This window comes from Rosa rugosa, chromosome 5 (assembly GCF_958449725.1).
Source record: "Rosa rugosa chromosome 5, drRosRugo1.1, whole genome shotgun sequence".
Classification (NCBI taxonomy): Eukaryota; Viridiplantae; Streptophyta; class Magnoliopsida; order Rosales; family Rosaceae; genus Rosa; species Rosa rugosa.
The window spans coordinates 27,344,896-27,368,928 of NC_084824.1; the positions used below are offsets into that span (position 1 = coordinate 27,344,896).

The window sequence follows — 24,033 nt, forward strand, 5'->3', positions numbered from 1 at the left end:
GGCTGTATTTCATTCTAATACTATTTTGTAAATAAATAAACAAATATATAAAGAATAGTACCTTGGGGCTGATCCGCTTCCTAGTTGGAGTGGGAGAATTACTTTTGGTTACGAGAAGCCTCTTTGGAGTCTTTTCCCCAGTTGAGTTGTGGGCAGGTTGTTTGGGATAAGTCATTTCCTAATTACAGAAGAAATATACAAGAAATAAATCTGGGATCAGAGAGAAATACATGGCATAAAGATGGGAGTGTACTAAGTTATGAGGTGAATAAATGGCTAGCATGCAATTTACCAGACAAATGCAAGAAAAGAGTACATGCATGTAGGCATCATCACCTTATAGATTCCACATTTACAGTATCAATTACTCACCTTCTCATTTTATGATTAACAAACGCACGAATTTATTATTCCGCTCCCTCATTGATTTTCTCTCGGATTTTTTTTTTACTCGTACTTCAAGTACACATGTTCTAAATTCTAATCAAATACGTCGGGTTGGTCCTTGTACAACCAAGGAGGAAAAGGATGACAATAGTTAATTTGGTTATAGAATATAGACACCAAGGCACCAACCGTCATTTCATAAAAAAAAAAAAAGGCACCAACCGTCATTTCTGATATGTAGAGCCTAGATAAGTTTGAAAATTTCCTTCTTCTGTTGGTAAAGTTTAAGCTTTTCTCAATTCAATGTTGTCTATTATAGTTAATAACCAGTTTTCAGCTATATCATTAATGCATTATTAATTGGAGATTATTTAGTTTGGTAGAAAATATATACGGCATGTGGAGAGATTGGGAACACTGGTAAATATAGAATTGGTAGGACTATGCTTTTGTCTGCAAGAAAATTCATGGTACTAGCTAAAAACTCAAGAGTATCGATCATCCAATAAAGAGGTGACCAAGGTGTAAAATTGGGTCTTTTTCTCAACATGCAGAGACAGTTTGGATGATCAAAAGATACAACAATAAGGATTTGGTAGAGTTAACAATAATTCTAGAGAGCTCTGGTGGGACTGGTGGGACTACTCTGCTTGTCTGCAAGAAAATATGGTACCGAAAACTCAGAGTATGTATGATCCAACAAAGGTGTAAAATTGGGTCTGTCACTCAACATGCAAAGTCGTTTTAGGATGATCAACAGATACAACAGCAAGGATTTGGTAAAATTGTAGCTAGCATTACTGAAGTTGGTTGCTAATTTCTTACCTTAACAGACAGATAACCAGTGAGCTGAGATCTGGAGGTGTTGTAATCCTGACTGATTCTGGGTAAGAAAGTCTATTTGATCGGAGTAACAAGAAATGGAGTTTCTTGACCTGAAAGTCTATTTGGAAATGGTGTTTTTGTTTACAGTTTTAGGATGATGCATGAAGAAGAAATGGGGGAGAGGAACTGTTGGAACTTGGAACTGTGGTTTTGGTATGTATATATATTTGAGAAGGAGACGTCTTCCATGCTCCGAGATTCCCATGCTCGTCTTGTTTGGGTTCACACACGTGAGCTGCACGTGTCAATGAAGATAAATGTAGAGATGTTTACCCACGATGAAGTTGATCCAAGGTTATTCCTGTTCTTCAAAGAAGACTTGGTATGCATGAATTAGTAAATCAAACGCTGAGATGAGCAACTGTTGGAAAGAAGACTAGAAGAATTAGTAATGGCCGGAAATTTGATGCTTCATGACTTCGACAACAGAGTAATTGAAACAGAGGAATTAGCAGTCGAGGTTTTTGACGAGGGCAAGTAGCTAGTTTTAGCATCAGGTCACTTTGGATACACACAAACAGGTAAAAAAAGGAAACTGCTTTTCCAAATACACTTGATTTACCATTTGATAATTAGAAAATTATGCGACAGTCTTGGTCAGAGAAAAAAAAAAAAAGTACAACAAACCAAATATATGGAAAATAACATTAGATTAGATCCTCATCTAATTCAACTACAATTACAATTGGAAGTGTAAAAGACTGTCAAATCTGCTCATTACATGCTTCAATTTTCTCACAAACAAAACAAGTTACTCGATCTTTTGAAAGAAAAAACAATCTAAAATCTTTATTGTTGTAGTATATATGAGTCATGTTGTAGTATACATGAGTCATAGTATAAATGTCTATATCATGTAATAGGTATTTGAGTGTATAAACATAGGTACTTGAGTGTATGAGGACTTGTATGACATGTTTTATGCCAAGGGGCAACAAGCATGGCAAATATGATCATTACAGCCACCATGTGGAGCTGCAGCCCTCAATCAACCAAGAGAAGAATGTTACCAAATTGAGTTTCTCTTGGAGCTTTCACACTAACTTTGTATTCCTATAAATACACTCCTTTGTGAGATGAATAATACACTTGAATCTCCATTCTCTCTCCAATATTACTCTCTCTCATTCTCTTTGTTAATTTACGTTTTCCTTAAACACGTTATCAGCACGATGTTGCTCTAGAATTAGAATCAAAAATCGACAAAGAGTAGAGCAAGTTCAAATCCAACAAAGTCATTTTTCCAAACCTACAAAAAACCCCCAAACCCTACCACATATCAAAGCCCTTGATCCAAGGAGTCCAGAACCGGTCTCAGAACCACCAGAACCGGCCGGAAACTGCATGAACCGGCGGCCGGAAAAATCGGACCGCTGCCGAACCGCTGTCGAAGCCCTGCCGAGACCTGCCGAGCAATTGCGCAGGACCTGCCGACACCTGCCGAGACGCTGCGCAGCAGCTGCCGAGCCATCTGCCGAGCAGCTGCCGAGCCATCTGCCGAGCAGCTGCCGAGCCATCTGCCGAGCACTTTTCCGGCGACTTTTCGGGACACTTTTCCGGCGACTTTTCGGACAACTTTTCCGGCGACTTTCAGACACTTTCCGGCGACTTTCGGGACACTTTTCCGGCGACTTTTCGGGACACTTTTCCAGCGACTTTCCGACAACTTTTCCGGCGACTTTCCGACAACTTTTCCGGCGACTTTCTGACAACTTTTCCGGCTACTTTCGGGACACTTTTCCGGCGACTTTCGGGACACTTTTCCAACAACTTTTTGGACATTTTTCGGTGATTTTTCGACAACACTATTTCGAGGTATTTCTTACTAAAAGTTCCTGCTTTTGAGTTTTAATTTCTTTTTCCTCTCTTGTTTTTCTCGGGAACTTATAATCAGAAAGCGGAATCGTGGGGATTCACGCTATACGAACTAAGAGCGTTTGTAATCAATGAACTAAGAGTGTTCATAAGACTTCGGACTAAAAGCGTCCGTAAGCATTGAATCATGGGGATTCACGTTATACGAACTAAGAGCGTTAGTAATCAATGAACTAAGAGTGTTCATAAGACTTTGGACTAAGAGCGTCCGTAAGCATTGAATCGTGGGGATTCACGCTATACGAACTAAGAGCGTTCGTAATCAATGAACTAAGAGTGTTCATAAGACTTCAGACTAAGAGCGTCCGTAAGCATTGAATCGTGGGGATTCACGCTATACGAACTATGAGCGTTCGTAATCAATGAACTAAGAGTGTTCATAAGACTTCGGACTAAGAGCGTCCGTAAGCATCGATTTATGACCATATAAACATCATTGTCTCGGTCTAATCTAAATATTCTTGGAAGTTGATTTCTTGGTAGCATAGCTCGGAAATCTTATTATTTTAGTTTTCGTGGAAGTTTAGCTCCGAAACTAATATATCTTCTTTTCTTATTCTCAGGATGTCGAATGAACCTAGACTCGATTTTCCTATGCTTGACTCAACAGGCTCAGGTTACTATAGCTGGGTAACCGATGTTGAGAACTATCTCACTTCGAGGGAGATATTGCCCATAATCCAGGCGCCTCACCAGGGCCTTGTGTTCTATCGAACACCCATAAAGCATGCTCAAGCAATTATCTTGATGCGACGTCATATGGACAAAGCACTCAGGTTGAAGTATATGTCGATCAAGAATGCAAGAGAGCTATGGGTAGCGCTAGAAGAGCGCTTTGGCAATATCCAAGATACCCTCCTCCCTGACTTGAAGATTCAGTGGAATGATATACGCTTCTCCGACTTCAAGTTTGTTTCTGAATACAATTCAGAAGCTCTTCGCCTCAAAGCCATGTTGAGGTTATGTGGAAAACCTCTCACAGAAGAAGAGCTAATTGAGAAGACTCTCTCCACCTTCCATGTCGCAACACTTATACTGTCAAAGCAATATCGCACTGACTTCAATGCTGGACGACTTACGAGGTTTAATGAGCTCATAAATGTTTTGTCGGTAGCTGAAAAGCACGACAACATCCTCGTAAAGAATTATAATTCAAGGCCCATAGGAACCAAGAGCGTTCGTGAGGCGAATTATATTGCACCTCAAATAAAGGGAGCTAACCACAATGACATGTGTCATCGATGTGGATCAATTGAGCACTGGTTCAAGCAATGCCATGCAAGTACCCAACTAGCTGCAAGCTACAAGGAGTATAGGCAATTGAGAGAGCAAGAAATCGATCTTGCTGAAGATAAAGATGGTGAAGATATCACTCTCACCACTGAAGACTTCCAAGCTGCAAATAAAGAGCACGAGGATGCCGCAGACTTTGATTAGAATAGTCTTTTCTATTTTCCAAAAAAAGGGCAAATGTGCCTTAGTCAATAAAAGACAATTGTATTAACTCTTTCTCAGTGGCGCACCCAATGAAATATGATGTCTAGGAAAGTAATTGAGATCGGGGTATTTAAGCGAGCCTCGCTCCACCAACATCTCTCTACTTACCTGGTCATATTTTATTGGAGTTACCATACGGATTGAGTGACTACAATTTGTCTAAAGTTTGATTTTGGAATAGAATTTGGAAAACTTTGATGTAATCATTGACTATTAATAAAGTGTCGCATTATTATTCAATGTCATGGACATGTCTTAAAATCCGAACTTTATTATTTGAAAGATATAAAGAGCCAATGGTTTTCATGTGAAAACACATGGTGAGAATGGACAAGAGTTCCTTTGCATCACCTCTAATGACTACGGACATAAACGAGTATTAGAGGAACTTATGTGTCGCTCTAGTGGGTTGTATGCAGCCACTATTCAAGTCATTAAATCAAACCATGTCATAAAGAGATGACTTATGGGATTCTGACACATATAAGCTTTGGCACGACCGGTTGGAACATCCAGGTCATGATATGATGATCCATATATTAAAACACACGGATATCATTCATTTTGCAAAGCTTGCTTTTTAGCAAAGGTAGGATCGAGACCATCCTATGCAAATGACACTAAATACCATTCTTGCAAATTGATATATATGGACCCATTCAACCAACTTGCGGACGTTTAAATATCTCATGTTGTTGGTTGACACGCAAACACGCTAGTCACGTGTTGTGCCATTGTCCATCTGTAAAAGCTACTTATGCTATACTCCTAGCACATATCATATGACAACGGGCTTACTCCCCGGATCATCCTATTCAGTCAATCGGGTTTGACTATGCTAGAGAGTTTACATCGAAGAGTTTCGATGGTTATTGCAATGGGAGATGTTGGACATCACATTCCCATATACACACCCAAATGGTCTCGCGGAAATAACTACGATGATAGTTTGGACATTGGTGATGCGCACCAAATCTCCTTATAAACCGCTTGGGGTGATGCAATATCGCATACAACTATGCTAAATCATCTCCGACCTACCGCCACTCAATGTATCTCTGCGTTACAGCTAGTGGCTGGGTACAAGTATTTTGTACTTACGCACATTCGAGTGAGTCATTTATGTGCCAATTGCGCCGCCACATCGCACTATGATAGGTCCTTCAAAACGAGTGAGCAACTCAGTTGGATTTGAGACTCCAACAATCGTCCGCCACTTAATGCCCTTGCAAGGCGATCTCCTTAAAATATCACTTTAATGAGACAGTCTCCCCGTCGTTAGGGGGAGATAAGAACATGAATGTTCAGCAGGAACGACACGAATTGTCGTGGTTTGTCCCCACTATGTCTCATCTCGATCCCTATTAAAGTGACAAGATCACACACATTTGCTGCAAATATGCCTGCAAGGAATGACGTCCCTACAAGAGGACGTAGCGCCACCCTACACAGAGGTAGGCAAGGCGCCAACGCCATAGAGAGTGGCACTCTGGCGTTACAGGCCATGGCTCCAGCTAAGATGCATGGGAGGCCAGTGGATTCGAAGGATACTTTGGCACAAACCAATCCTTGGATCACACTCAACATCCGTCTCATGAGTATCTTCTGGATTATGGTTATCGTTGGGGGACGCCTCAAACGTCAGAACCTATTCCTGAGAATATAGAGCTCTATGAAAATTACACTAGTGTACATGAGACGTGGGATAGAAACTCCATCATAATTGATGATGTAGTTGCGCATTTTATTGCGCATGAGTTTGTTGAGTACGATGATATCGAACCACACTCTGTTGAAGCATGAATACCAACATAGAGAAATTTGGCCTAAACAGGAAAGATGCGATCCAAGTTAAGATGGATTCTCTAAATGAAGAGGAAGGTCTTTGAGCCAAGTGATGCCAACACCTCCTTACATAAAACCTATTGATTAATAGGTCTTCGTTAGAAAGCGTGTTGAGAAAAAAAGATGACAATCTCGCCTTATGGAGCAAGGCTTCTCACAAAAACGCCCTGGAATTGACTACGATGAGACATATTCTCTCGTAATGGATGTCATTGCACTCCACTACCCTGTCAGTTTGGTAGTTCCCGAATAACTGAACATGCAGCTTTTAAATGTGGTCACTACGTATCTCTATGGGGATCTAAATACAGAATATATATGAAAGTTCATGATGAACTTTATTACCCAAGTCAAGTAGCTCTAGACCACGGAGAGCGTTTGCAATAAAGTTTGAAACGCTCACTAAAGTGACTACTTGATTGGGAAGGGATATGCCCTCGCGTTTTCATAAACAAGTTTCGGATTCTATCGCGGTTCATGTTGGACATGATCTTCATTAGAAGCCCTTAAAGAGCTAAGGGAAACCGCTGAACACTTGAAATCCGAGTTTGAGATGAAGGATTTTTGGGAGAACACGATTATGCCTCGGTTTGAAACTTGAGCATCGTGCTAATAAAAGCTTAGGTATTTTGACAGGGTCAAGCCTTCAAGCACCTCCATGATCGTCCATAGTCTTAATCCTGAAAAGGATCCTCTTCGTACAAAGGATGATGACGAAGATGTACTAGAGGCAGTAGTGTCTTACTTTAAGTATAATAAGCGCATTATTATACTTAATTCAAATACACAAGACTGGACATCTCATTTTACCATGAACTTGTTAGCTAAAAGTATAGCTCTGCTCCAACGCAACACCATTGAATTGGTGTAAAAAGATATATTTCGATACTTGAGATGTATGATTGATATGGGCTTATTCTATCCCTACAACAAGAAACGCCGCCAACGCTGGCCTTCGTTTTCTATCCCCACCCCAAAACAACATAAGTGTTTTGGAAGGTTTTGCTGATGTTGGGTATCTCATAACCCATACAAGGTCTTCCCAAAAACTGGTTAAGTGTTCACCATGGGTAAGACCGCGATATCTTAGAGGTCTACAGAATAGACCTTAGTCGCTATACTTCGAATGATGCAGAGATTATTGCTCTTCACAAAGCGGTTCGTGAATGTATATGGATTGGATCCATAGTTACGCATGTTCGAATAGTTGTGGTTTTAAATCTACCACAGATGAGCATACAAGCAATTAGGATAATGCTGCTTATTTTTGAACAAATGAAGCAAGGCTACATCAAAAGCGACAACACCAAGCATAATCAGCAATAACAGACTCTCCTCAAAGATTGAAAAGAATCAAATCCAATCAGAGGATAATGTAGCGGACTTATTCACTAAAAGTCGTTACATAAATCCACATTCCAGAAACATGTGAAAAGTATCGGATTGGAAAGGTTATCCGAACTCCCATGGTTGAAGCAATCAGGGGGAGATATCGATATCAGGGGGAGTTATGATGTCTACATGTTTGATCTCGAAGAGTGAAGGACGTGTTGTACTCTTTTTCCTCCTCGAGCTTGTTTTTTGTCCCACAGAGTTTTACACTCGAGTAAGGTTTTAACGAGGCAACGGATGAAGCGTCACCGCCAAGTTTGAGCGGCACAAGGGAGAGATGTCTATATATATGGTCTCAAAACGTGAAGAGTGTGTTGTGCTCTTTTTCCATTTCGACCGAGGTTATTTTTGTCCCACAGGGTTTTTGTCACTCGGCAAAGTTTTTAATGAGGCAACAAGAGAAGCACCACGTTTGGGAGACACAAGGAGGAGTCTAAATCAGGGGGAGTATCCAGAAACATACTCCACATTCAAAGCGCGTTGTGCTCTTTTTCTCCTTCGACCAAGGTTGTTTTTTCCCACAAGGTTTTACTACTTGGCAAGGTTTTTAACGAGGAACTTAGAAGCGCACGGCCTAGACAATACTATTGACATAAAATATCCAAGGGGGAGTGTTGTAGTATATATGAGTCATGTTGTAGTATACATGAGTCATAGTATAAATGTCTATATCATGTAATAGGTATTTGAGTGTATAAACATAGGTACTTGAGTGTATGAGGACTTGTATGACATGCTTTATGCCAAGAGGCAACAAGCATGGCAAATATGATCATTACAGCCACCATGTGGAGCTGCAGCCCTCAATCAACCAAGAGAAGAATGTTACCAAATTGAGTTTCTCTTGGAGCTTTCACACTAGCTTTGTATTCCTATAAATACACTCCTTTGTGAGATGAATAATACACTTGAATCTCCATTCTCTCTGCAATATTACTCTCTCTCATTCTCTTTGTTAATTTACGTTTTCCTTAAACATCTAAAAAAAATTATCAATTTGCTCATGTCAAAAGTCTTTTTATCATATTAAGCTAGATCAACACTTTCGTTTTGTAGATTTTGAACATAAGCTAAAATGATCAGAGACATATAATACGGATCCATATGAAAATTGATAAATTAGTTAACAGGTAACTAATATTAAAAAAAAAAAAAACACACACACCCTATAAATTAACCATATGCATATTTATCTAGTATTCTGATCATAATGTCGTCTTGATCACATATATTAGTTAGAAAGGGAACCTAATTTTAACAATGTCTAATGGTAGTTTTGACTTCGCCCATGTAGTGATAGATACTCATGTGAAAAGTTGTCGTCTCACTAATCAACAATTCCCACATAAGCCCTTGTCATAATTAGAGATGATCAAGGTAGTTTGCAGTATGGATTCGATTAACATTAGTAACCGAAGCAATTGCACTCTGAGATGCATCAACTTAAGCAATCACCATTTATGTAACCAAAGTTCATGTTGAAGGTGACTAAAAAAATCCTTATCAATTATATCGATGGCCTTTTAGGAGGATTCCTAGAGAGTTAAAAAGACTAAGGAGTCCTTAGTAAGGACGTTCAAAGCTAATGTTGCATCCTTTGAAAGCATTTCTCTTCTCAATGTGTCCTAGGGTCCATCAAACTCTAGCTTCCCTAGGGGCTTTGTAGTTTAGTTTCTTGTCTTTTTGTATCAAATGTGCTTTCGATAGATGATACGCTCAAGTCCTCGTGCTGTTCTTGAAACCACATATAGGCTTGTTCTATCAAAATCCACACACAACTTGGCCACATTAGAACACACTTGCTCTGATCTGTTACGTACATGTGCCCAATCCTCCAACTTACCCAATGGCAGAGCAATTCATGCAAAACTCTTCAAAGGGTCTCTGCCCTTTTCGCCGTTCCTTCAAAATCATCTACTCAACATGTATGTCAAATGTGGCCATCTCAACAATGCCCTCCAACTGTTCGACGAAATGCCTGAGAGAAATGTTGTGTCTTGGTCTGTGCTCATTAAAGGGTTTGTGCAACACGGCTGCCCCAATGAAGCCCTGTCTTTGTTTGGTCGTATGCACAGGGATGGCACCACCATGCCCAATGAGTTCACATTGGTCAGCTCCCTCCAGGCATGCTCCTTGTGTGGGAATCTGACTCAAGCTTACCAGGTTTACGCATTCATTGTTCGTCTCGGGTTCGAGTGGAATGTGTTCCTCACTAATGCGTTGTTGACTGTTTTAGTAAGACATGGTGAACTAACAGAGGCTCTGCAAGTGTTTGAGAACTGCCCCAATAAAGATATAGTGTCTTGGAATGCTATCATGGCTGGCTACTTGGAGTATGATTGTTCAGAAGTAGCTGCATTCTGGTGGAGAATGAATCGCGAGGGAGTGTTGCCCGATAGCTACACATTTTCGAGTGTGCTCACTGGGTTGGCTGCTGTCACTGATCTTAAAATGGGTGTGCAGGTTCATGCACAGCTTGTGAGGTATGGCCATGGGGCGGAGATTTGCGTGGGGAATTCCCTGGCTGATATGTATATTAAAAATCATCAGTTGCTGGATGGTTTCAAAGCTTTTCATGAGATGCCTTTCAAAGATGTGTGTTCATGGACTGAAATGGCTGCTGGCTGCCTGCAATGTGGGGAACCAAGCAAAGCACTCGAGGTTATTGCTCAAATGAAGAAAGTTGGGATACAGCCAAACAAGTTCACACTTGCAACTGCCCTGAATGCGTGTGCCAATCTGGCTTCGTTGGAGGAAGGGAAGAAATTCCATGGTTTGAGAATTAAACTTGAAACTTGTACTGATGTGGACGTCTGCGTAGATAATGCTCTGCTGGACATGTATGCAAAATGTGGATGCATGGATGGTGCACGGAGTGTTTTTGAGTCGATGAAGTATAGTTCTGTAGTCTCATGGACCACAATGATAATGGGGTGCGCACAAAATGGGAAGGCTAGAAAAGCTCTTGAGATTTTTGATAAGATGAGGCTGCAGGAAGGCATTGAGCCAAATTACATCACCTTTATTTGTGTGCTTTATGCATGTAGCCAAGGAGGGTTTATTGATGAGGGATGGAAGTACTTTGCCTCCATGACTCAAAACTATGGCATCACGCCAGGAGAAGACCATTATGCATGCATGGTTGATCTTCTAGGCCGAGCTGGACGTATAAAGGAAGCTGAGGAATTGATCAAGAACATGCCTTTAAGACCAGGTGTTTTGGTTTGGCAGACTTTGCTTGGTGCTTGTCAGCTACTTGGGGATACAGAAACAGGAAAGCGTGCAGCAGAGCATGCATTAGAGATAAACAGAACAGAGCCGTCAACATATATATTGCTATCAAACATGTTTGCTGGTTTGAGCAATTGGGACAGCGTCGGGGTGCTGAGGAAACTAATGGACTCTAGGGATGTAAAGAAATTGCCTGGATCCAGTTGGATTGAACATTGAAGTAGAAGAAAGATTGCCTTTAGCTAACACTTGAATAAGAGTAGCTTTCGAGGATGGAATTTCAGTCAGTTTTGGTCAAGAAAGTATCATGATCCAGTTTTCTAGTATTAATAATAGAAGCTGTACAATCAGAGAATAGTTTGTTGATCTTTTCAAAAGGTGATTGATTGCTGATGCGCAGATAAACTTTTTGATTAAAATAGTCTTAGAGAGCTCTTCTATTCAAGCACACAGATGACCCTTTTCAAAGCTTGCCCACTTCTTCTAGACTCAAGAGAGGATATTTCTGCTGCCTTGAGCAATTGGATTGGCACAGTCTCTTGTGATTGGTTTAGGGACAAGTTGAAGCAGAGGGATGGATGAGGATGGACGAGGCTACCAAGAAGCCTATCGAGGTGATGGCTTTGGAGGCTGCTGGGCAAGGTTTTGATTTGAGCAGTGATTTCAGGTTGGAAGTTTTCCAAAGGATATGATGGGACTAATGGAAAGTTGGTGGTTCTAAACAAGGCTAGTAAGAGGGACATTTTCATTGCTATGGTAGTGGTGAGAGTTCCTGAGGAAATTCATTGCAAAAAGGGGATTAAATCCGCTTCGAATCTGATGTTCTCGAATTCATCAGGTAGCTCTTCAGTCTTTCTTTCTTTGTGTAGCATTGTTTTGTCAGGAGAGTTTCATCCATTGTACAATGCAAATTCCATGGCTATTGTGCTACTGCTTCCCTTATGTTTGCTGTCTGCAGTGAGTACTAGAACTATGGTGCCCAAAAAACTTTTACATTGACTTCTGTAATTTATCAAGTGCATCAAGTTGAATGCTATTACTTTGTGAAATCCAATCTGAGCTTGTTCGCTTTCTTGTTTACTGGAGTTATGAATGACCATTAGGAACTAGGGATCATAACATAGTCAAACGAGCTTGATGTATGGTCTAAGGTGTTAACCCAAAGGCTAGACTAAGTGCCCAGCAAGCCAGCTAAACTTCATCACTATTAAGATTTAGGATGGTGGACATAACCTTGATTAAATGAACTAAAGTAAGTCCTTTTATACTCGACTAGAAATCAATATTACTACTTAATGATCAACAAAAGACTCCTATTTGCAGTGACGAAATTACAGTCTAAGCCGTGAGTCTCCAACCAACTCTGCTGGATACCATCACTTTCTACGGCATTACACAAGAAATTTCAGAAACACCTCTAGTTTTACTGTAAGATATAGTGAAGTATCTGAAGTTGGATAGCTAGAGTCATGAACTTCAGGGTTGAAAATCTTAGGATAATGATCTGATATTTTGTGAAAGCTTGGAGTGTATCCCACATTAAGAAAATGAAGCCTTGCATAAGAGTTGACAAGTTTCTTGGGTTTCTTCACTCATTTACAATGGGTTTAGGTTAGATGCCTCTTTTTTACATTGCATCGGAGCAGGTAATTCACGTGCTAGGCTGTGTGGCAACATGTTCTCCAAATCACCCACATTAAAGTTGTAGACTTGTTTGGCTGTTGTCACCCACACACGAGAGATTGGTGTGAGAGTATGGAATGTTTCCAGCGTTGCATAGGGTGCTTATAAAGTCTTGTGTCTCTCTTCCCAGTTGATCTTGGTGTGGATGCCTAGAATTTTGCAGTTTTTTATTTTATTTTTCATTGGATGCAAAATGTTCTATAAAGGCTACTGAACAACCACTAGGTGTCTAGCATCTGCAAAATATATTTTAGTTTCATTCGTCCAAGCTCACTGATGGTTGACAATACTTTCTAAAAGACTCGGAGCATATTATTATCCGACATAACATGCTATGAGGACATTTAATTCTTGAAAGTCATCTTAAATTCTTTGCATTTGGTTGCATCTCACATGATTACTGACATCTGTCATTGTTGTTTTAACATTCATCCAGTTTTGGCAAAGACATGATCAGGTATCTTGATATGTGGATCACTAACTTGCTAATGTAGGACATAACATGAATAAGAATGGAGTTGTGATAAAGAAAATGGAAAACTGGGTCTACTATGTTTCTAAGAACCTTTTACAAATTAGATTACCAGGAACAGTATCAAGTATAATGAGCCACAGAAAAGAGTTACTTTAACTTCCATAATAAGCAAAATTAGATTCATGCCAGATTTAGAGCATAGTCTGTTTCTGATTATATAATTAAATAGTTGTTGGCTACAGGAGGCAATCCTTACCAATTTGTGAATGCTTGCATTAAAAGATGAATCCTGACTAAGTATGAGAAGTATGATCAGCAACATGTAGAATTGATTAGATGTCCTTTTTGGAGCATCATATAACGCTTCCAGGATGGGCATCGACTGTCCATTTCATCATATAAATAGAGGTCAGTATCAAGTGTTGATTTCATTTTAGTACCTAAAGAATGTACCAAGATATTGTTAAATCACCAACTCAAGGCTATGACCTATTTCCAAAGACATTAAATGCATGAAAAACAGTATGTATCTTAACACAACTTTTGCCACAAAATACTGGTCCGTTTCTTTTTTTCTTTTCTTTTTTTCCAATGACAGTGATCAGCTGCAGTTACATACCAGTGTATCCAAATAAGTTCGCACCAAGACATACTATAGAAAGTCAGCATTTCCTTGCAATAAAGAGTAAAGCAAAAGTGCAGCAGCCTCATCAGTCAGGTACCTGCAGAGGCAGAAAATGAGAAATTCAGAAGTTACGGATATAAATAGATTGCTGAGAAAAAAATATAATTAAAAGTTACATAGTTCGTCAAGATTGTCAGGCGATGATGCAAATGATTCAGCAATTTGGGTCCGACATACAGAAGCATGCTCCAAAACCTACAGCGATCACAAAGCGCACATCCTCAATAAAACAAATACTACTCGTGATGGCTATTAACTTTGAAACTCAGAAAAATAGAAGTACCTTAGCATCATGATATTGCAGAAGATTTGTCAATAATGGGACATCTTCCATCACAAAGTCAGCTCCATCTGAAGGAAGTTTTGATCTCTTAACATGTGTCCGCATCAGGAAACTCCAGTTTGAAGGTCTTGCCGAACTCCTCCCTGTGATTCATCATAACCACAAAATCAAACACTTCATAAGAATACAATAAAAGCAACGAAGCATTGATACTATAGATATTAGATTCTGATATGAAGCTCAAGCATAATTACACAACAGCACAGCCTCATTAGCATGTCACCATACAGAACAGTTCCAATTCAAGAATGTTGCAACCGCTACATAAAGCAGAGAGCAATACAATTCAAAGGGTAGTGGACATGCAAGGGAGATGCACTGCTCCTCCACGCCAACCAAAAGCTAATCAACCTTTTGGTTAACTGAGGAGGTAAGAAGAAATATCCAATAAATTTGTAAACTTATCCGAATCAAAATATTTAATAGTTAGCTACATAAGTATAAAATGCAGTAATGAATTAAACTCAGTAATCAAGGTTATTAGACAAAACATATCAGAATGAAACAAAAAAGGCTAACTATTGGTACCCAAAAAAAGGGAAGTGATACACAGAAACAACCCAAAATCAGACTTCATGATCAGGATTCAAACTTGATTGAACTACTCACTACCCACAAAGGCAAAGCAGCAATCTTTTGTGAGACTATAAGCCAAAGCAATCCACGTCCAAGAAAATTGAGCACTGCACCAATGGTCTAAAGCCCCCACATTATGAATGGAAAAGATGAAGTTAGGATGAAGTTGTTACCATGGAAGAGGCACTTGCATATTGTGTTCCATACAGATTAGCAGATCGTTGTTCTTCTTTTGTTTTAGTTGACAAAAACAGTGTGGACATGCTTGGTACCACCGACTGTTATGTGTTGCAAATCTGGATATTAGAGCCCTGCAGTAGATATATTTGGGATGTAAACGAAGTTAGATGGTTAATTTGTTATGTTTCAACATGTTATGCACATGAAAGCCACCCCAAAACCAAAAACAAAAACATGAAATATATTAGGAAAGCTACCAACTCTTACTGAATCATATTGAATGCTATAGATTGACAGAACAAAGCATACTTGATCTGGATCGCATGCCAAAGAGTACCTAAATGAAGTTAATAAAAATATACTATGCATCCGAGAACAGAAGCTAACATTCAAATTAGTAAATATCCATCAAGTGTGTGTTATTACAAAACAGAAACCCATAACACCGAATTAATATCCATCAACATTCAAAGTAGTCAATATCCATCAAGTGCAGAAAAAGCATTGGTATCATCTCTCCCAATGCTCATACATTAAGATCATACAATCAATGATCCCAAAAACCATGCAAACACAGGAAACCCAAAAACTCAAAAGGAAAAAAAATTGGGAGAATTGCGATTCTGGAAAAAAAATATATATATATACCGATTTTGATTGCTTCCAGTCCCACTCTTCCTTTTCTCTGAGCTATTTACCTTCTGCCCCTGTCAATTTCAATTTCATATATAACCAATCAGATGACTCCAGCTCTTCCAATTATGGGAAACAAATGAATTGAACTACCAACCTTATCAAACTGCGAAGAATTTGAAGGTCCTTTATACTTGTTCTTCTTTCTTCTCTCTTTCTCTCAGTGATGAATTTCAGTCTTTTGGGCAAATAGAGCAGAGGTCTGCCGTCCCTAAACTCGGTGGCAATGATGGTGTCCTTAGCAAACTACGCTGCACCGATTGCCCATTTGATTTGCTTCTTCTACTATCACTCTTCTCTCTATCTTGAACTTCTTCTTTTTTGCTTACAGAAGGTGATGATTTGAGTGGTGTTTGCAGCACTTTCTGATGTGATGTCTCTCCCCCCAGCGGTCGTTCGGTGGAGAAAAGAGAAGAAGACACGCGGAAGAAGAAAACACGGCGCCACATAAATAGTACAGGTGGGCTGTGCAATTCTTTCAAACACAGAGATTCTTAGGTGGGGAACCAATACCAACTCATTTCTTCAACCAATCACTCAAAATTCGACACCTTTGTAATTTTTTCCACGCTGGCATCTGATGAAAAAGGCTCCAAAATTGAAAATTAAAATCAATCATCCCGCCCAAAATTTTACCTGAATTAGAATTTCTAGGTTGTTTAATCTGGGAAGAGCAAACACAGTCTCTTTTCTCCCACCCAATTCATCGTCTTCCCTTCCATTTCCAAATTCACCAAAATCAACCTTTCTCGACTCTTTACTTCATTCTCATCGGTAAGGTAGAGCGCATGGCGAGGAATTGGGGGCCTTATGACTCGGGGAAGAAGCAGGTGGCAAAGGCGATGATGGCGGAGATGGTGAGAGTTTTGGTGGATGAGAATAGGCTGCAGAGTGTTCCTGCAGAGATTGTTGGGGTCGCAAGTGTGTACTGGGCAGCTTTGTTTCTTAAAGACCCCAGGCCTAATTTCTTGTTTGGTTCAGATACCCAGAATTGCTTGCTCAAGTTGATCAGTGCAAGACTCCTCTCAATAAATGCCGCTTGGCAATTTGATTCAGGGTTAGTCTTTTCACTATTTCATTTTCATATTTCTCCGCTTTTTATGTCAATTGTGATTAATGAAGTTTCCCTTTTCGATTTGGTATAAGATGTTGTGTATAAACTGATATGACCATGACGTAAGTGATTCAATCTTTGTGATTGTGAATGATTTGGTGCTTGATAGAATGAGTGGTTCTTGTAATCAAGTAGTTTTGATCATAGTAGTGTCCTTGGGATAAAGGCAAATAGAAAGTAGTGTTCTATGGAAGCCATGCCAAAATTTTCAATTTTGTTCTTGGTTTGTCCTGATTTTCTGTGCTGGTGTGAACTTGATGCAGGGAAAGAAGAAGAGTAATTCTAAAACGTGGATAATTGTTGGGTCTGTACTCGGTGGACTACCACTATTGGCGTTCATGCTACTCTGGGTACATAAATACAAGGAAAGGAAGCATTTGGAAGAGATGGAGAAAGCTGCAGATTTAGAAGAAGCTCTGCATATGACAACAGTTGGGGATACAAAAGCACATTGAGCATTGGTTACTCGAACACAACCGTCAATTGAGAGTGAATACGTGCCTTGACTTCACCACCATCTGTACAAGCTACAAGTCCTTTCCAAACCACCATTCATATTCAAGTTCAACTCTCTGAATGGCACACATTTTTTTTGGTTGTGTCATCTCCTTTTCCGCTTTGCTTTTTCTACCTAGATTCTCTGTTTCACTATGAGTACATTAGGATTTTTGTGTAAATGTTATCACTCACCAATAGTTTACTATGATTCATTGTGGTGAAGTTTAGCACAAAGTGATTCTATATTGTGATAAATTTAGTTGTTTCATTGAAAAGAAATCATAAGCTTCATTTGGCACCTTTTTTCATTCTCTTCCATTTACTTTTAATAGAATGTTCCTTTCAGATATCATTGAGTTACAATGATCAGAATCTGATCATGTCAAGCTTGGCTTGGCTTCTTGTTCTGGTTGCCAAATTCACCTTCCATTTTCTCTTTGATTGATTTCTATTGTTGATGTTGTTTGTGGCAAAGAATAAAGATTCGGGAGAGGAATAAGAAAGATATTCATTGATTGAGTGTAATAATATACATACAGCAATCTTGAGTTAATGACTCATTTAACTAAAAAGAATCTGGGAAATTACATGGAACCTAACAACACAAACTCTTGCAGCACATGTTTGGTAAGAGAACCTTTACAAGATGAAATGTTGGATGCTACATGTCTCATAAACTAGGTTTCAAAAATGGTTTTCTACTACAGTATACCCATACCAGAATCAACAAAATTAATTTCATCTTCTCCAAACCATATCTCACAGAGATTAAATTACATGAAGCAGATGGGGAAAAAGGTTCAATCAAAATCAGTTCCAAACATGTCTTCATCATCTCCAATAGTTTCCTCAATTCCTTTACAAGCCAATTGAACTCTCTGAAACAAAAAATTTACAACATAAGAAACAATTACAGCCTCATCAAGTTGAATAACATATGAAGTTGAAATCAATTTTTTTTTTTTTTAGCTTACTGAACTCAAAAGGCAAGCACTTTTTATTGACAAGGGAAAATCACTACGACTAAGCAAGGAAACCTTAAAGAGACATACAATTCCAATTCAAGTATTCAACCATCAAACCAAGCAACATCCCATTGAAACCGAACAAGGAGTTGAAATGCCCAGATTGAATCCCAATTAAAGCCACCTGCCAAACCTTAAAATGATTTATATTCCAACAAAACCCACCTCCAAAACCTCAAGTATACTTCTTCCTTTCACAATACTCTTCTATTAGTACTTGCAGAGTTGCAGGAGTTCTGTACAAAATAGGGAACAAATTAGCTTCAAAGTTATAATGTAATCAATGTTTCATGACATCAACTTGAAGAATATAATATGAAAACACATACCTACCAAGATTGTATAAATATATAATTAAATGTTGAACAATACCTGATTTGAGGAAGGCATAACACCATAATTGAAACAGAAATTGGGATTCCCAAAAGTCCAACTTAAATTACCCTAAAAGAAAAGATAAAATGTTACAGTGCTTATTTATATATCATAAAACTCTAACATGTAAAGTCTAAAATGCATACCTGATTATGAAATGGGGTGTGAGGTACACCAAAGTGAGGATTAAATGCTGGCACATGAAGTGGAGCTCTTGGTATAAAAGAAGAATCAATCACGTTTTCTTGATTGTCTTGGCTTGCACTATGGTCCATAATCCAATTATATCAGACACACAACAGCAACAAAATTTAAAGTTTCTAAAATGTAAGTATTAGATATGTAAGTGTACATTTTGTTTTCTTATTCTTCTGTTGTTTTTTCTCCCTTATGTCTTTGATTCTTTCATTTGTCATTCCTTTAGTCTTGGCACATGGTGGATCTAAAACATGACCTGAGTTTACTGGAATGTCAAACAAGATTGGACTGATTACCAACTTTGTTCAAATTTTCCAACATGTCCTAAGTTTCCTTGTCTTTCTCAAGACGCTTCATTGCCTCTACTAACAGCTCCTTCACAATCTTAGTCCCTGAACAACTCAATGAAGCTATGTCATAAACACTATTTCCTTCAAGCATCAGCTCACTAAGGCGCAACAATCTAGCAGACTTTATATTCTCACTTGTACCTCCAGAAATGTTATTGCTTACCACAATCCACAATCCCTTTCTTTGCTTCTCTAGTCCATCTTCAATATATATTGAGTGGGTAAAACAGTGACATTATTGATATCAAACACCTTCAAAACATGACGACACAAGATTCCAAGTGATTCAAAAGACTTGCAAGAACAAGAAATGTCGAAGGATATAGAGTAGTTATACTGAATCTTGTGTACACTTTGTTTACCATCTTCAATTGCTTCATATGAATGTACTTCATTCCTCTTAAAAGCTTCTTTTAGTCTAACTCCCATACAGCCAACAAACTCTGTTTCAAATAGCTGAAACATTTTAATGGTATATACCTTAGCTGCTCTCCTTAACATTCTACTCCACACTTGGGGACAAGGTGTACCATTTTTGCATCGATAGTCATCTTCCAACTCCGCCAAACGCATCTCTTCAATTTTTTTCTCATAGTGATGCACAAATTTGATGAGCTCCATTGTGTGTGTAGAGATTTGATGGAACACATTGTTAGTACTTTCACTCCTTTGAGTTGATCTAATTTTTGCTGAAAAGGTGTCCAAACTAAAAAATGGACACCATTTCTCCCGAAGCGAATACAACTTCTCAAGCCATGTATTACCACCAAGATTATATCTACTGATCATATCATCCCATGAAGCTTGAAATTCAGTTTCAGTACTACAGCCATGCAAACACTTGTTGAATTGTTTCTTGAACTCAGGATTTGCAAGGTAACTACCAATTCTCTTTCCAGCATTCTTAGAAATATGCCAAGTGCATAACCAATGTTGTGTACCTAGAAAAACTTGCTCAATTGCTTTTGCCATTGCTTTATCTTCATCTGTAAAAATAGTTTTTGGTGCTTTATTTCCCATCGATTCCAAAAATGACTCAAACAACCAAACAAATGACTCGGTAGTCTCATCCAATAAAAAGGCACATCCAAACATCACATTTCTCCAATGATGATTGACTCCCACTATAGGAGCACAAATCAAATTATACTTGTTTGTACGGAATGTGGTATCAAAGCAAATAACATCACCAAAACAATCATAATCAAATTTTGATCTATTATCTCTCCAAAAGAAATTTGTCATTCGACTATATTGGTCTAATTGCATTGAGTAGAAAAAGTTAGGATCCTCACCTTGTTTGCGCTTAAAGTAATTGAGCAAACTCTGTCCATCCCCTGCTTCAAGCATTTCATTTTTCTTCCTCTGTAAAAAATTATGAACATCTTTTTTAGTGAACCCAACATTCTCAGGACCGCCCATTTCATTTGCTAGGTAGAAGAATGATTTTGTTGGCGTTATACTAGCACCTAACATAGAAAGCATGACATTTCCATGAGCCTCCAATACTTTTCGGCCTGATTTTAGAAATTGTCTTTCTTCAGGCCTAGCAAGGTCATGGTTATGCTCTGAATTGATATGAGAAATTGTCCATATTCCATCTGCGATAGTAAATACAATCAGGCCCGGCCCTGGCCCAGGGCAGGCAAGGCGATAGCCCAGAGCCCATGGAGCAAAAAAAAATTGTTGTCTGAGAGATGCAAAAAGCTTGTCTCTTTCTCTTTTTGTAAAAAGCGTCGGTTGACTAAATATGCCATGCTCACCCTTGATTGGTCGATGGCAATGTGTGAGAGAGAGAGAGAGAGAGTGAAAAAAGCTAAAGAGAAAGAGAGTGCAACGAGGGGCCCCAAATAAAACAGTAGCAGGAGGAGGGAGGAAATCCAAAGAAATGAATAAAGCAGTAGCAGGCCGATGAAATTTTTTTTTTTTTTTATATAAAGGGCCCAATTTTATTCTTCGCTCCGGGCCTTGAATGTCTCAAGGCCGAGCCTAAATACAATCATAGCCTTGCAACCGGTTCTTGTCTCTAACTTCTTATATCTTTTCTGTTCAAATGTATCTTGGTCTTTTGCAAACCCCTCTTTCGCACACATAAACTCTCTCAATCGAACATTACCTGATGCATCTCTTCTTATATGCCCTTTACGAATACTAAATCCTTTTTTCAAAGCATAATTATTGTATAGATTATAAGCTTCATCATCAGAATATACTTGCATACCCGGCTTTAGTTCTCCATCTTCTCCAACAATCTCCTCCATCTCTTCATAATCCAATTAAAGTCTGTCAAAAGGAAAAACCAAATATTTAGTCAGCAAAATACAACAACATAATAAACAATTAATTAGATTTAATCAAGAACTTGCTCCCATTGCAGACTATGATATTTTAAGAACTCAAACAATTAAATTATGAGGTGAAGAAAAGGGGGGAAAAACCCAGCACCTAGAAACATAACAATTATTCATAGTCACTCAGACTCATTCATACAAACACTCACAAACCCGGAACAAGATTGCACAAGTATTCAAATATATATATATATATATATATATATATATATATATATATATATATATATATCTCCTCGAGGGAGGAAAAATATTAGCTAGTGATTCACATATAAGGATTAATCGCTGTAGAAGAAGGGGAAGAAAAAAAATGAAGAACAACCCCAACAAGAGAAATCAATAAATATAAAGAAAAATCATATGAAGAATATACCTGGATGATGAGGTTTAGCTTACTTTGCACAAGAGAAAGAGTGATTTCTTTTTTCTTGGAATGAAAATAGTAGGCTTTAGGTTCTTGCCAGGAGACGAACTCTCCCCCAAACTAGAACAATAGAGTTTAGGAACTATAGTCGTCGCTTTAATCTGACGGTCATAATAGTAGTAGCTAAAATTTAGGAGGAGGGAAAGATAAAATTTGACTAAGATTTTGGAGCCATTTTGGAGTCCTGCAAGCAGATGCCAGCGTGCAAAAAAATTGCAGAGGTGTCGAATTTTGAGTGGTTGGTTGAAGAAATGAGTTGGTATGGGTTCCCCACCTAAGAATCTCTCTTCAAACACATAACGGCAAAGTCGTCACGACACTATTCATAAGGATGGTTACTATTCATAAGGAGTTGCATCTTTAGAAGAGAGAAAGAATGTGCCTCCAGGTGATAAGTCCTATTGCCTTCCATTTTTGGGGTGCAATGTGTTGAGGATCACGGTGAGTATCTTAATTGGTCTTCCACTTCATGTTGGTAAGTCTAAATCTGCTATTTTTGCCTACTTGAAGGAAAGGTTGACAAAGAAATTAATCAGTTGGCGCACAAAGATCTTAAGTGCTTTAGGCAAAGAAATTCTTATCAAAGCTGTAGCTCAAGTTGTTCCATCTTACGCCATGAATTGTTACAAGTTGCCAAAGGCTCTATGTGAAGATTTACATCAACTCTGTGCACGGGTTTTTTGGGGTGATACTGATGATCATCGGAAAATTCATTAGAGATCTTGGGATCGCATGTGTTTGACTAAGAGTGAAGGTGGAATGGGCTTCAAGAACCTACATGCACATAATTTAGCATTGTTGGCAAAGCGGGGGTGGAGGTTGCTTTCGAAACCAAACTCATTAATTGCAAGACTCTATACTTTCCGGATTGTTCTTTTCTAGAAGCGGATATGGGAGACTCTCCTTCATTTTCTTGGAGGAGCATTATGGAAGCCCGTCCGGTGCTCCAAGCTAGATTATTTTGGCAAGTTGGTTCCGGGGTGGACATCAACATTTGGCATGATGATTGGATTCCCAATATTCCAAGCTATCGTATTCATAAACTTGCTCATTGTACTCTTTCTTCAGTAACTTCCCTTATAAATCATGGTAATAAGACCTAGAACTTAGGGTTGTTGTAAGCTATTTTTCTAGAAGATATTGTGCATGGCTGCTATCATGAGTATTCCTTTAAGCTTTCGGCGTAATAAAGATCGGCTCACCTGTAAGCCTGATAAGAAAGGTATGTTCTCTACTAAAACTGCATACTGTATTGCTCGGGATATGGTGTCGGGTAATGTGTTGGCATCCTCATCTATTGGGGACCCCTTTAGTCATCTTTGGAAAACACTGTGGAAAGCTAATGTACCTGGCAAAGTTGCCAGATGTATTTGGCATGCTTGTCATAATTTGCTCCCAACAAGGGGAAGTTTAAGCAGGAAAGGTACACTTATGAGTTAAGGTTGAGTCGATTGGACATGTTTTCTGTGAATGCCCAACAGCAAGGGCTATACTCAATGCCCCTCCTTTTGCTTTTCAAACTGTGGTCACGCCCTCCTTCAGCTTCAAGGAATGGTTGCTGGAGCAAGCCCTCCAATCTTTTTGCTACACTGATGATACTTCTTTGGGGCCTATGGAAAATTAGAAACAAAAAGCTCTGGAACAACTTGTCTAGACTTGCTCCTGCAATTGTGGCACACACTTTGGGGTGGTACAAAGAGTTTATACAAGCTAATAAATCCATTGATCAACCTTCTTTAGCAAAAATGAAAGGCAGACCATCGTGGCATCCTCCACTTGCCGGAATGCTGCACTTGAACATTGATGGGGCCTTTGTTCCTTCTCTAAATTATGGTGGTGTGGGTGGTGTTATTCGAAATGAAAAGGGAGAGTTTATAGCTGGGTTTGCTTCTATAAAAATCCATGTGATTTCAGCGTTGCATGCAGAGTTGTTGGCAATTAAGCATGGATT

The 24,033-nt window shown here is 38.9% G+C and overlaps 1 protein-coding gene and 1 long non-coding RNA gene across 3 annotated transcripts; one reads left to right on the forward strand and one right to left on the reverse strand.

Annotated features, from left to right (window-relative positions):
* Positions 1 to 9,303: 9,303 nt before the first annotated feature.
* On the forward strand, positions 9,304 to 12,180 carry LOC133709861 (putative pentatricopeptide repeat-containing protein At3g15130). Its single transcript, XM_062135791.1, has one exon. It carries the CDS (start codon positions 9,589 to 9,591, stop codon positions 11,329 to 11,331), a length of 1,743 nt encoding a protein of 580 aa, XP_061991775.1. The 5' UTR covers positions 9,304 to 9,588; the 3' UTR covers positions 11,332 to 12,180.
* Positions 12,181 to 13,313: 1,133 nt separating this feature from the next.
* Positions 13,314 to 16,212, reverse strand: LOC133710520 (uncharacterized). Of its 2 annotated transcripts, none has more exons than XR_009846728.1 (7): positions 15,845 to 16,212; positions 15,703 to 15,761; positions 15,048 to 15,185; positions 14,239 to 14,381; positions 14,072 to 14,150; positions 13,890 to 13,992; positions 13,314 to 13,652 (listed from the first exon to the last, which is right to left on the reverse strand). It is a non-coding gene; the product is annotated as an uncharacterized LOC133710520 (long non-coding RNA). The 2 variants fall into 2 exon arrangements; XR_009846729.1 differs by having other exon boundaries at positions 13,314 to 13,710.
* Positions 16,213 to 24,033: the final 7,821 nt, after the last annotated feature.

Bases quoted from the DNA above. Each gene is read 5' to 3' on its own strand.
- LOC133709861 (XM_062135791.1), top strand. From the start codon at position 9,589: ATGATACGCTCAAGTCCTCGTGCTGTTCTTGAAACCACATATAGGCTT.